The sequence below is a fragment of the Pteropus vampyrus genome, unplaced genomic scaffold (genome assembly GCF_000151845.1).
Source record: "Pteropus vampyrus isolate Shadow unplaced genomic scaffold, Pvam_2.0 Scaffold106, whole genome shotgun sequence".
In the NCBI taxonomy this organism is placed as follows: Eukaryota; Metazoa; Chordata; class Mammalia; order Chiroptera; family Pteropodidae; genus Pteropus; species Pteropus vampyrus.
In genome coordinates this window covers 5480821-5493551 of record NW_011888887.1, presented here as the reverse complement: position 1 = coordinate 5493551, position 12731 = coordinate 5480821, and the positions used below count along the sequence as shown (strand labels likewise).

The 12731-nt window shown below is 39.1% G+C and overlaps 1 protein-coding gene across 1 annotated transcript in view; it reads left to right on the top strand.

Annotated features, from left to right (window-relative positions):
• EPB41L4A (erythrocyte membrane protein band 4.1 like 4A) overlaps positions 1-12731 on the top strand; it is a 222581-nt gene that overhangs the window by 92619 nt on the left and 117231 nt on the right. The window contains exon 3 of the mRNA XM_023533625.1: positions 12632-12683. Within this exon, the coding sequence (XP_023389393.1) occupies positions 12632-12683 (52 nt within the window). The remainder of the gene's footprint in view (positions 1-12631; positions 12684-12731) is intronic.

The window sequence follows — 12731 nt, the reverse complement described above, 5'->3', positions numbered from 1 at the left end:
GTTCCTGAGAGAAGTGATTTCTCAGACCACTCACTAGGTCCTCCCTCAGTTTAATTGAAAGCAATGAATTCAAGACCACTTGACTCACAAATGATTTATTAATCATTATAGTAATTCAGTTTCACAATTTCTGAGAAATATATTTAAAAATGCTTTACCAAGATTTATCAAAGGAGTATTATACTTTTTCTCTTCTACTTAGGGTCACATGATTTAATCCAATTTAGTTGGAAAGGAATAGGAAAATTAAAAATTGTTAACTTTTAACATACATTTGCCAATACAAGATTTTCGATTAAATGCTTATTTCTAATTATGTACTTTATATTTTCATCAGAATCTTGGAGCTGCAGATTTAGTTCATTCATTTAATGGAAAGTGTCCAATGTATAACTCTTTGCCAAAGCCAGTCATCAAACCAGTCAGCCAAACCAACTTGCTTTTCTGTCATTTTCCAATTTAAGTAAAAATGTTAACATATGTTATGCGATAAGTATTTTACTTTGGAATTTTATTTCTGAGATGAATAGACAGATAAGGCGTAGTGTTTTGTCACTTAGATGAAGTGGGCTTATCAGGGCTTTGATTTGTTTTATTCTTATGGGACTCTTCCTTGTGAGCTATGTATATTTCAGTTTTAGTTGGAAGATGGAAGTTACAAGATAAATGAAAATCGTCACTGCTGCCCTATTGTATAATATATCTGAATTCAAAACAACCTAAGTATGGGTCAAAATACCATTCTATCGCCTCATCTAGTTCTAACCAGAAATATGTTTAAGGTAGGGAAAGACATAATTTATGGTGTCTTTATTAAAGGCAATGTTGCTAACCACTAGTATTTTAAAATATTCATGTGTTTCTACTCCTGGGATTTTTCACATCCTGAGACAATGTACTTGAAATGGGTGAGATATGCCTTTCTACTTTAAATTGGGAAAGGGGGATTGCGAAAGGGGAGCATAGTGGAAAGGAGAACTTGTGTCTTATTCTCAGAGCTATTCTTAAGTAGATCAGTTTTAGGAAAGACTGTGCATGGAAGTCAAGGATTTGAGAATTAATCCCCTTAAAACTTTCCATTGCCCCTGTACCATTCAGGAAGTTCTCACGTATATATCCCTGAGGTGCCTGGCACATCTGTTTGAATATCTTAGCAAATGCCACCACCGTCCCAGTTGTTCAAACTAGAGTGGCTGTGTAATTCACCATCCAACCCAGAATACTTTTGAGAGTGAAAAGGGCCACTGTTAATAATTGAGCTGGGACAGCAGTTGTAAACAGGACTTAGGGTCAGTCACCTATTAACCTTTCTAGAATTAGTCTCTATCTCTGAATTCTAGTTTCAGTGCCAGCATATTGGCTTGGATTTCTGTAAAAGCTTTCCGACTGGTGTTCCTGTCTTTTCTCTTGTTCCCTCCAGTGTTCTCCCCATTGCAGTAGTAGTTTTTTTTCAGAAAGGAACATTAATGATGTCTCCTCTGTGGCTTAAAATTTTTTAATGGATCCCTAATGGAAAATCTCAATTCCTTAACATGGACTACAAGGTACTTCAAGATATGTGACCCTTGGTTGCTCTTGAGCTTCTTCTCTCGCAAGGAGCTCTTCTCTTCAGTCCTCCTACTCACGCTCCACCCACCCCCATGCTCCAGGTACATTACAGCCACACCTAACTACCTGCACGCCTGACTTTTAGCACAGTGCCTCGGAGTTATGTGTGTGCTGCTTTCCTGCCTGGACATCCTCTCGTTCTTTTCCCTGCCTCATGTTTACCTGGTTAAATCCTGCTCTTCCTAACCATCTAGTTGAGATGTCTCTGATGTCTCCTTCTTCCTGAAGGTTTCCCTCACGGCCCCCCGCCCCCTACCTGCCTTAGGCCTACTCCCATCACATATTACAAATACTGCATTGTATTTGCCCATTAAGTAATATTCCCCACTTGATTGGAGACAACTTGAGGGGAGGGATTGTGTCCTTTTCATCACTCTATTACCACCTTCTGTCACTGCCAGCTAAGTGATCTGTAATATTAGTGAAGGAAAGAATGCTCACCTAGAGAATGAGGGCAGGCCAGGTGGAGGTGAGACAGTGGCAAGAGCACTTCCCTTCCTCTACTTTCCATGTCTGTCTGCTTCTTTCTTTCCCTGATGTTCTTTGAATTTATTGCCTTGTTTCTCTTATGAAAGGCCTCCTCTGTTCATTTTAACCAAATTTCACCTATGTTAAAAAAAAAAAAAGAAAGAAAGAAAAGAAGCTTTACTGAGATGCGAGAAAATTAGGTTGAAAATATGTAGGGTTGTAAGGAATTACCAAAATATGATATTCTTAGTGTGTTGCCAGCTACTGGGTGCCGTTTTGAATTCTTCTCTAGTGATGGTTGTAGTGTGTGGTAGCAGAAGGTGTATGAAGATTTGAGTTCAAGTAATGGCACCAGGAACTTTTAGGTTGTGGATCCCATGATTAAAAAAAAAATTGCTTATCATAAACTATTTTAAATAAAACAGTAGGTTTTTCTATTTTGCTATAGTCAAACAGTTTCTGTTAAGAAAGGAAGAGATAATGTTTTTCTGGAACCATTTTCTGCTTAAAGTGAGTCTGATCTCTTCTGAGCAGTCATGCGATGCATCATGAGAATTCAGCAGCTGACATGCTTGAAAGAACCCTGGGAAGTGCTGACAGGGGAGCCTGCCCAGCCGCCACCCACAGAGCCGCTTGGTGTGTTGCATGCTTTCTGCACTGGAGCACCTGGGGAGCAGAGCATGCTTTAATTGTTCTTCAGTTTCTTTGTTCTACGTGTTGATTTTGACATAGATTCAAAAATGCTTTTGAAGGTCCTAGATTTGTCTAGAGTCAGCTCCAGGACTCATCTTAAACTTAATCTTCTTACTTTTTTCCCCCTCCTCCTTTTCCCCTCTCAGATGGTTGATCACAGTAGGCACGAATGTCTTCCATGGGTCATGTTTCATAAAATATTTTATCCCATGACTTTTATATATTTGTTGTTTTTCATGTTTAGGGAGGTGAAGGGCTGAGTTCTGTCTCGCATAGAAAGTTCTTTCTTCATTAATGGCACTTGGTGCCTCTTATCACCAAAAATAAATTAAAAGGAGGAACTGTCGAAAATGATTAAAGCACAAATACTACAAAACAAAACTATCAGGAGTGGTAGAAACCTCACCATATATACATACCACATGTATTTGTATATATGGTAAAGTATGCATGTATGTTGTGTTCTTCTTGTCAATAAAATAGGTTTTCTGTGACCAGTTTCTGTGACCCACACCTTCTTAGTTGTGTAAGTGTGTGACAAGAATATTGCTGATTCCCTTACTATGGTCATTTTATTATACTATTCTTCTTCCTGGTTAAATAAGATATAAAGGATGGAATTTTTAGGCAGTCGATTGAATGGCTAAAGAAAGCAGTGGTTTTAGAGTTAATGATTCTAGACATTTTCTTGATTAGGAAACTAGTCTTTTCTTTTTAATCTAGAGGTTCGATACAAACCTCTGAGAAGCTGACCTTGATTTAACCTTATTTGAATTGTAAGAGGATTTTCTCCGTGAATATAATAAGAGATTTGATTGGGATGTGCCAGTAGCCTACTGATGAAATATATTTTATGTATTATTTACTATATTATTGTGTCTTGAATTATATAAAATTTCAAATACGTTGCATGCGCTACAAGCTAAGGTAGTTTGTCTATGTTTTGTGTGACCTGTTCCAGTAAGAGAGCTGCTTCAGGAATTATTCAAAGTTGAGCAGGTGATTTTTGGGGGGTCAGAAGGTGAGAGTTACTCACTTTAGCTTCTGGAATGTGAAATTTGAAAGCTGTTCTATGAATTAACAAAAGTAGGCACTTTAAAAACTGATGATATATGGGAGCTTAATTTTATCTTGCTGCATATTCTTCAGATTCTTTGAGTATCATTCTTTAAATTTAACCCCTTGAGTATAGTTCCTCTTGATCTGAAGAACTGTGAATTAAGAGGGTAAGAAATATATCCCCCCCCCCAATTCAGCATAGAGTGATGGGACATATATAGAATTGGGTAACTGGTATGGAAACCTCCATTTAGAACAGGGAGAAAATGGAAGGCACATAGCAGTCATTACTCCATAATAGATCTGAAGTCTAGAGAGGCACATATAGCCATTTCTTTGATTAGAGCTTGGTCTTACTGCCTAGAAGTTATTCACTGTGATGACTGGCTCTGCTCTCTGGGCTTTTGATTCTGTTTTCTGAGTGTTTCTTCCCTTTCTATAAAAAGCAGTGTGTATTTGCTGCTGAGTATTCTCAGCCTGCTGTTTGTCTGATGAAAATGCTGTTCCACAATCCTCTCGTTAGTGTGTGGTGTCTCTGTCTCCTTCAGCCCAAGCTGATATATTTTTTAAAATGCTGTGGATTTCTTATAAATCGACTTATAATCAACTCTGTTAGACAAAGGCAGTGGCCACAAATTGCTTTGAAATATGCTCTTCTATACTGTTGATGTAAGAACATCCAAACCTATAAAGAATTTTTATAAGATTTATTTTTTGACCCAAACTTAATGACAGTTGCCAGGGAGCAGGATCTCAAATGCTCCTGAGAATTTGTTTTGCAGTTTCTTTTATGCATTTGAAATTAAGGATGGAACTTAAAGAAGATTACAGGAGGGTGGGAGGAAGCAAGGTGGGGATTGGATCATGGGTAGTCAGCAAGTTTAGGTGCTCTCCTGAGGGTGGTTATGCCTCTGAGGGGTCTGAAAAAGGATTATTTTGCCATTTTAAAGATGTGTTCACTAGATGCACAGAAACTATGGGACAGGCCTTGCATAAGGAAAAGATAAGCCTTTTAGTAAAGAAGTTCTTTGCCCAGGATGCGACTACCCACCATGACTTGCCCAGTTAGGAATTTTATGATCAGATCATCCTGTGAGGTTACTTTCCATAGAACCCCTTTTCATTCACAGTACCTTCGATTCCTTGTACAGCTGTTGGGGAACAATGCCCTTAGGATTATTAGAAGACCTTTTGTTAGTTTGAAAGGGTCTGAGGCATCCTATTAGATCTTTTTTGAAGACTTAATAATGAGTTTTACAGTTATATTCCTGTTTTCCTGAGGACTCTGAATTCAGTCTCTGAATCCAGAAGTAATTTCTTAATTGTGGCACCATTTGCCTCTTGATAAGTCTAGGGATGAGAAATCTCTATTTTAAACTCAGTAAGTCCTGGCTATTTTATATTTAACAGTTCTTTTTTTTTTTTTTTTTTAAAGCTTATCTCTCTCCCCTTGCATTTCATTATAAGCAGCAAGAGAAGCCAATCTGCACTTTCAACAGTCTGCCTGCAAATCTCTTTATCTGGATCATCCAGTTCATTAGGTACATCTTTTATTTTGTGTGTTGCCACAGGCAACAGCACTGCTAAACTCTCTGCCTCTAGATAGTAAAGTCCCCTTCTTCCTCTTTCCAATAGCTTTCTCTTTGCTTTTCTGTAGGCCCTCAGCAGTGGCCTCCTTAAGGGCCCTGAGACTTCCACTAACACTTTCAAGGCCCTTCCTGCTGTCTCATCCCAAAAACATATAGTGTAGAGTGAAGGGAGTGGGGCCAGATTATGTAGTGCCTTATAGACCATCATAGGGACTTTTGATTTTACTTTAAGAAGGGAGACCACTGGAAGATGTTGAACAGAAGAGTACACTGATCTGACCTATGTTTGTAACGAAGTTCTCTAACTGCCAAGGTAGAAGCAGGAATACCATTAAAGGAGTTCTTTAAGAAATCCAGGTGAATGGTGATGGCTTCTTGGATGAGGGAGTGGTGAGACTTCTTGAGATTCTGTTTATATTTCTAACATAGAGCCAACAGGATTTGCAGGTAGATAGAAGAGATAGAGGATAAAGAGATTTTGTTCAGAGCCAATGGAAAAGTGTTGTCTATTTACTGAGATGGGGAAGACTGCAGGAGAACAGGTATTTTTAAAGGGAGAGTAGAATAATTTCCCTTATGAACATGTACAGTTTGAGATTTTTAATAGGCATTTAAACGGAGATGTCAAGTAGGCAGCCTGATTCAGGGACAGTTCTGGTCTGGCTATGCATTTGGGAGCTGTCAGTGTATAGATGGCATTTAAAGCCATGAGCCTTGATGTAAAGTGTGGTGAGCCGAGGGCCATCTAGCCTTTCTTGGTTAGGGAGATACTGAGCAGCCAGCAAAGGAGATTGTGAAGCTGTGGCCAGTGAGGTGGGAGGGGAAGCCAGAGGGCGTGGTGTCCTAGAAACCAGGCGACAAATTCATTTCAAGAAAGTAGGTGAAGATGCTGCATCTGTAATTTGATTTAACAACAATGGAGGTCATTGCAGTGGGTACTGGACTGTGTTCTAAAAGGGTTCAAGAGATTTATTTTAAAATGCAGAGGTGAAATGGGCAGATACAGTGTTGAATAGGTGTTTTTGTTTGTTTTAATATGGTAAAAATAAAGCTTAATATTCTAGGAATGATTCTGTAGAAAGAAGAACTTTGGTGCTGGAAAGAGAGCAGGAAGTTGCAGGAACCATGTTTCTGAAAATGTGAGAAGGGATGGGCTTAAGTGAAGCATGGACGATTCAACCATAAAAGTGGAGAAGACAGGACATTAGCACGGGTACATACAGGTTGGTAGATTTGGTAAGAAGGATGCGTGTTCTCTTCTGATTGCTTCAGTTTTCTCAGAGAAATAAGCAAGATTATCAGCTGAGAATGAGAAAGGGGTAGGAGAAAGTGTGAAGGAGTTACCCAGGCAAGTGAAAGAATAAAATGTGGTAAGATTCTGGGTTCCCTCAGGTTATTGATAATGAATTTCAGGTGAGCCTATCTACGGTCTTGCAGGTTGAGTCTCCAATTAGTCAGCCTCTCAGGTGCTGGCTTGGAGAAAGTAGAGTTGGTGGGGTTTTTTCCTAGTGCGTATTATAAAGATTGTGCAAGATAATTGAGGAAGACTGCCAGTGAATGAGTAAATGAGTAGAAAGGGAAGTGAGGACTTGGGTAGGAGGGAACATGAAAAGATAGTAGGATCACTGAATTGTGCTTCTTAGTGGAATCAGAATATCAGAAGGGAGTGAGTTGAGAAAAGAGGAGTTGGTAGTTGTGTGTAAAAATCTTGAAATTGAAGTTATGCCTTCCTATTCAGACAATACTCTAGAGAACGGCTTGGCCTGAGATTAACATGCACCGGTGTTCGGTTCCTTGGATCCACCGTTCTGCTCTTTTGAGCAAGTAGTTTAAACACCCAGTGTCTCAGTTTCCTCATGTGTAAAATGGTAATTATAGTAGTTACTACTTCATTAGAGTTATTAAGAGAAATGAGTATATACGTGTAAAGTCTTCAGTAGTACCTGCCACGCGGTAAGCTTTTAATAAATGTTAGCTATTACTATTGTTATCTCTGTAACTCATAGAATGGTGTCAGGGTCCATGGGTGAGAATTGGGGCCAGTGACACTTCATGAGGAGCCAGACGATGCCACGATGATTCATTAGAATCCACTTTTGTTGAAAAAATGGGGCCCAATTACAATTCCTCCCCTTCACTGCAGATCGCCTGATGACAGGTCCTTGTTTTAGTCCCTGCTGTGCGTTAGCTAGGTTGTGGTGCCTGAGCTAACTGTACCTGAGGAGCAAACTAAAACCATGTTCTGCTGATGTTGTTTAGAGGACCTGAGATCTGTCTACAGGGGCACTGGGAAAAGCACAAATAGCTATCACCACACTCATGGATTTCTTGGAACATATGTGCAAATTATGTCAAGTCCTAGAACTCCCTGAGAGTAAACGGTAGTATCCTTTTTTGAGATCTTTGTGGCTCCATTGTTCCTTATAGATGGCCAACTCTCTTTATACTCCCTTAGATCAAGAAGTTGTTTTTGTTTTGCTGACAAAAACTGTGTATGTTTTTAAAGCCTTTTAAAAAAAATCTATAGGAAACATTATTAAATATCATTGTAGCGTTCTTACATTCTCTAAGGGAGAATCAGCATTATACCCACTATGAAATAAGATGCAGTGAAGCTTTATCTAAAACATTTTAAGACTTATTCTACTATTAGAACTCTAGGAAACTTTAAAAGAACAGTTGTCAAATGAAAGGTTGGACCCTGAATTTTGAAGGTTAGGATATTGATTTACTGGATAGTGTTAGAGTTTTAAAATCTAATTCTGAGACTGTTACCTAGGAAATTGATGAAATTCAGACATTATCAGCCAAGGTGAATAAAAGATGCTCAGAGCGTTTAGCCAAGACTGCCAGAGTAAGAAGGAACTTATGTGCCCACCTGTTATTCTCCCTAGGTTGCATAAATGCTGTTATTAAGATCGATGAGACTGAAGAGGGTAAGGCCATCTAACTACTGGCCTCTTATCCCTTGGCAAAGGGTCAGAGAGACAAGGAGGGCTGTCATCCTGACTCTTCAGTGATTGTTTGTTGGGGTTGCAGTCTGTTAACGTTCTCCTTTGTAAGGAAGCCCATCTCCTTTGTAAGGAAGTCCACCGTAGAAATCAGGATGAGAGGTCAGGGTCTACTTCTGTTAATTATTATCTTATCTTCCTATGAAACAGGACTGGATTCAGCTTGTAAGGATATACAAGCTACAGGGTATAAGTTTGAAATTGAAAGGGTGGAGGTGGGGAAAGAGGAAGAGTAAGTAAGTGAAAGATTTTCCCAGAGAATGAACAGCTTGAATATTGAGAGAGAATGAGAAAGATAAAGCTGTCTGTCCTTGCGACTGTCTGGGTAGGCAAGACAGCTTCACAGCAAAGTGCAGTTCAGAAAAGCCCAGTGCCACAGTTAACTGTGGTGAGCTCTCTGCCCCTCCTAGTCTCCCTGCCCAGGGAAGATGGAAAAACTAAATGGACCACTTCTCTTTCTGGAAGTCTTCTGTGAACATGGATTTCTTAGCTGAGTGTTTGTTAGCTATTGGGTGGCATTGATTTCAATATAGTACTCATCTGTAAAGAACCTGGAGTATTCCATGTTGTCACTTAAAAACAGACCCACTTACTTTAAGAACAGTTGAGCTGGTAGGTACCATTTTTTAAAAACTTTAAGGCTCTGTTCTACATTTCTATATTTTGGGGAAGCTTTTTATTCATGTGCACACTGCTCAAAGTTTTTCTCTTCAGTGATGCCTTCTTACAGTCATCCTGCAGAGCTAATTTTCTTTGTACCTAATTTTATTATCTAATACTCACTCATCTTATACATATTGTTGTCTCACGTATAGCATTGTGTTGTGATTCTGTGTCTGTGTGTCTCCTGCTAGGCGTTCAGCACCTCGAGGTTAAGGGTAGGTCTCAGTCATCTTTGTTTTCCCACACTCCCCAGGACAAGGTCTGACATATCACAAAGAACATGTATGATGGATATTGCGTAAATGTTAAATGAATGGGATATTGTGTTCATTGGCAATTTCTTGTGCCCTTTTTCTCATTAGTTATGGAATAGCTGCCTGATGTGTTTCATGGTGATCAGACATGCTATGTTTGATTGCTTGTTGATAATGAGTGGTGACAAGTGCCTCATAGTATGGCTGCTTTGGTCTTAAGGTCGTTTCTTTTCCTTGGTTGAGTGTAAGTGAGTTTTACAATTTGAGATGTTAGCTTATGAAATCTGGTGGCTCGTGTTTATTATTTATATTCTGAGGCATTTACCATCGTCTGACCTCTGTAATTCTGGATATCCATTTGAATCAAATGAGATTTATGCGTGGCGAGCGCTGCATTGATGCTTAGCATATCTGATGTGCAGTGTGCCGATCGAACCGCCTTTGACTGAGTCTTGACTTTTTTTTTTTTTGCTGCACAATTGTAATTTCTAACTCATCTCAGAACCTTCATTATACTTTTCACCTCACAAATCAGATTGCTCTAAGGAAAGAGATTTATTTTAAAAGTGTAGAGATTATCATTAATATAAAAATTTTTAGTAGGTCAACTAATCTTTACTGTTACATTTAATTAAAAGTTTCCTTTCTGTTTTCTTTATTTAGTTTTTTAATAACTGAAAAACATTCTGGAGGCAAAAAAAAAATATTGGTTTGAGGAATCTGTAAAGTTGTTTTTTGGTGATGATGTTAGAAGGAGAGATTAAGAAGCTTTCTTCCAATTTCTGTTTTCTACTAATTTCAGTATGAGATGAGATAGTAGTAAAACCAGAGACTGCTTCCCTTCCCTTTCCTTCTCTCTTTCTTGTCCTAGGCACTTACTGAGTCCTCATGTATCAGTGTGGTATAAGGCCTAAAATTAAGACCTAATATGCATACCTTGACATCTGGGGGACACTGGGAGAGCCTCTACTGGCTCAACTCCAAGTCCCCTCCTTAAAGCGCTCTCATGGGTAGGGTCCCCTCCACAAATAACCCTCTAGGACCCCAGCCAGCTCACATCTCGATTTTGGCCTTGTGAAACTTGGAGAAAAGAAACCAGCTGATCTATAGAACTTGGAGATTATAAATGGGTATCATTGTAAGCTGCTAAGCTTCTGCTACTTAGGCAGCAATAGAAATCTAATGCAAGTGTTTATTTAAAATTTTTCTCAACAACAAATTTATTCCTCACAGTTCTGAAGGCAAGTGTTAAACATGGCTAGTTGTGTGTATTTTCCTTGGTTTTATCCTCTTTGAAAAATCCAAGGGATAGTTTTATTTAATGTGAATGGCAAGAAACAGCCCATCCACCTAATGTTTCTATTTCATGAGGAGCATCCATAGCTTTATATACCTAGAAGAAAGGGTCTGCTCTCTGTCTAACACACGACTTAGCATTTGGGCTGATTTTACTCTACTTGGATGAATCAGTGTTTCCTTATGAACCATTATTTTAACAGCAGAGCCATATCTTTAATCACTGTGGGCTCCAAAAGCAGGTCATTGATTATAGCCTCTGCTTCAAATATCTTTTTTATTTTAAAAGTGAGTGAGTGTAGACCTTCAAAAAATTGAGATGTGATTAGGAGCAAAATAATAAACATTGTTGTTAGTTATATATATATATGTATATATATATATACATATATATATATAAAAAACTTTATTTTTTAAACAGTTGGAAAACTGAAACTGCCTTATGAGTAGCAAATACTGAAGATTATAGTTGCACATGAATAGAGCTTAGTCCTGTAATAAAATCTTATAATAAAATGATTATGACATATATTTAGTATGACTAATTATTATTATATTCATTGTAATTAGGAATAAAAGGTAAGAGGATTGCAAAAAACTATTATAATAAGTATTTGTAATTATTGCTACTGTTGTATAGCGGAGCAAGCATTTCCACCTTCGATGGAGGAGCAGAGCAGAGAAGAAGGAACTGGGCAGGAAGGTTCTCTTGGACCCCTTTTCCGACCTGTGATTCCTGATTCTTGACCCAGAAGTGTCAGGAGAGTGAGCATGTTTTACTAGGGTGAACTGAGAGTGCTGGCAATGCAGTGGCTCAAGGTGGGCCAGCTTCACCTCCCTGCTGTGAGAACTGCCCCTTCTTCATTCAGGAATGTGAGAAAATGGAAGCTGGTTAGCTGGGTTCTTGGGATCGCCAGCATTTGTCAAGGACAGCTGGGGAGAGGTTCCGCTTTACCCTCCCCTGATCCTCTAGGGCTCCGGAATCCCTTCGGCCGTGTGCTTCTAGGGGAACCCGGATGTCCCTCTGTGCTTCTCCCTTGCTCTTTCCCCAGATGGAGATGAGGCTAAAGGCTAAAGGCTTGTTTCTTTTTCTTTCAGTGAAAAGGAGGGGATTTAAAGGAAGACCTCTCCCCAGGGCCAAAAGTTTTCCCATCACTGTCTGAAATTCTGTTCATTAAAGATGAATTGGAATTAATAAGCAAGTACCTCAGGCTGGCTAAAGGCACAATAGGAATGAGCCTCACACCTTAATAATAATCATCGTTAGTGAATATTACGTACTTTGTATGAGCCAGGGGCTATTCCAAAGGCTTTACATGAATTAACTTATTTAATCCTCACAGCAAGCCAGAGGAAGTTTCAGAGATGTCCAGTATCTTGGTCCATGTTACATAGTTATGATGAGAGGAGAGCCAGGATGGAATCCAGCTGGGCGGGCGCTGGGATCTGGACCATCCTCAGCCACTGTACCGAGCAGCCTGTCCCAAATAGGTGATGAGGGTTTCATTTAATTTGATCTCTTTCCTCCTTACCTCTAGCAGTGACACCTATAAAGAAAGGGACTGGAAGTGAGGAAGGTAAAGACCTTTTAGGGGGAGACGTGGCTGCAGGGAGTTGTGATAGGGACTTTGGAAAACAGACTTGGGAGGCATTCTCTGTGGCCATTGTTTTCCCACCAAAAGCAGTAAGTCGGTCACTCATTAGCATCTTGATATTGCTGATCTTATAATCAGTACGAGAATTCAACTAAGAACCCAGCGAGTACTGTCTCTCTTCTCTTCTCTTCTCTGCTGCTTTCCAAACATTGACATCATTTATCTTTTAATGTTTGGCTGCAGAAAGCTCTTCTGTATGTTATGTGTATATGATAAAGTAAATGCTTTATTTATTATTTAAATGTCATTTAAAATAACACTTTGCAAATGCTCTTGAAGTGAAGGCCAATGAAAAGCAACTAATTTCTATAATTACCCTTTTCTTCCTCACACAGTATTGGCTGGATCCTACAAAAACCCTCGCTGAACACAAAGAACTGATCAACAGTAGGTATCTAATTTTAACTTCGTTAAGGGGTGCCTTGAAAATGATGT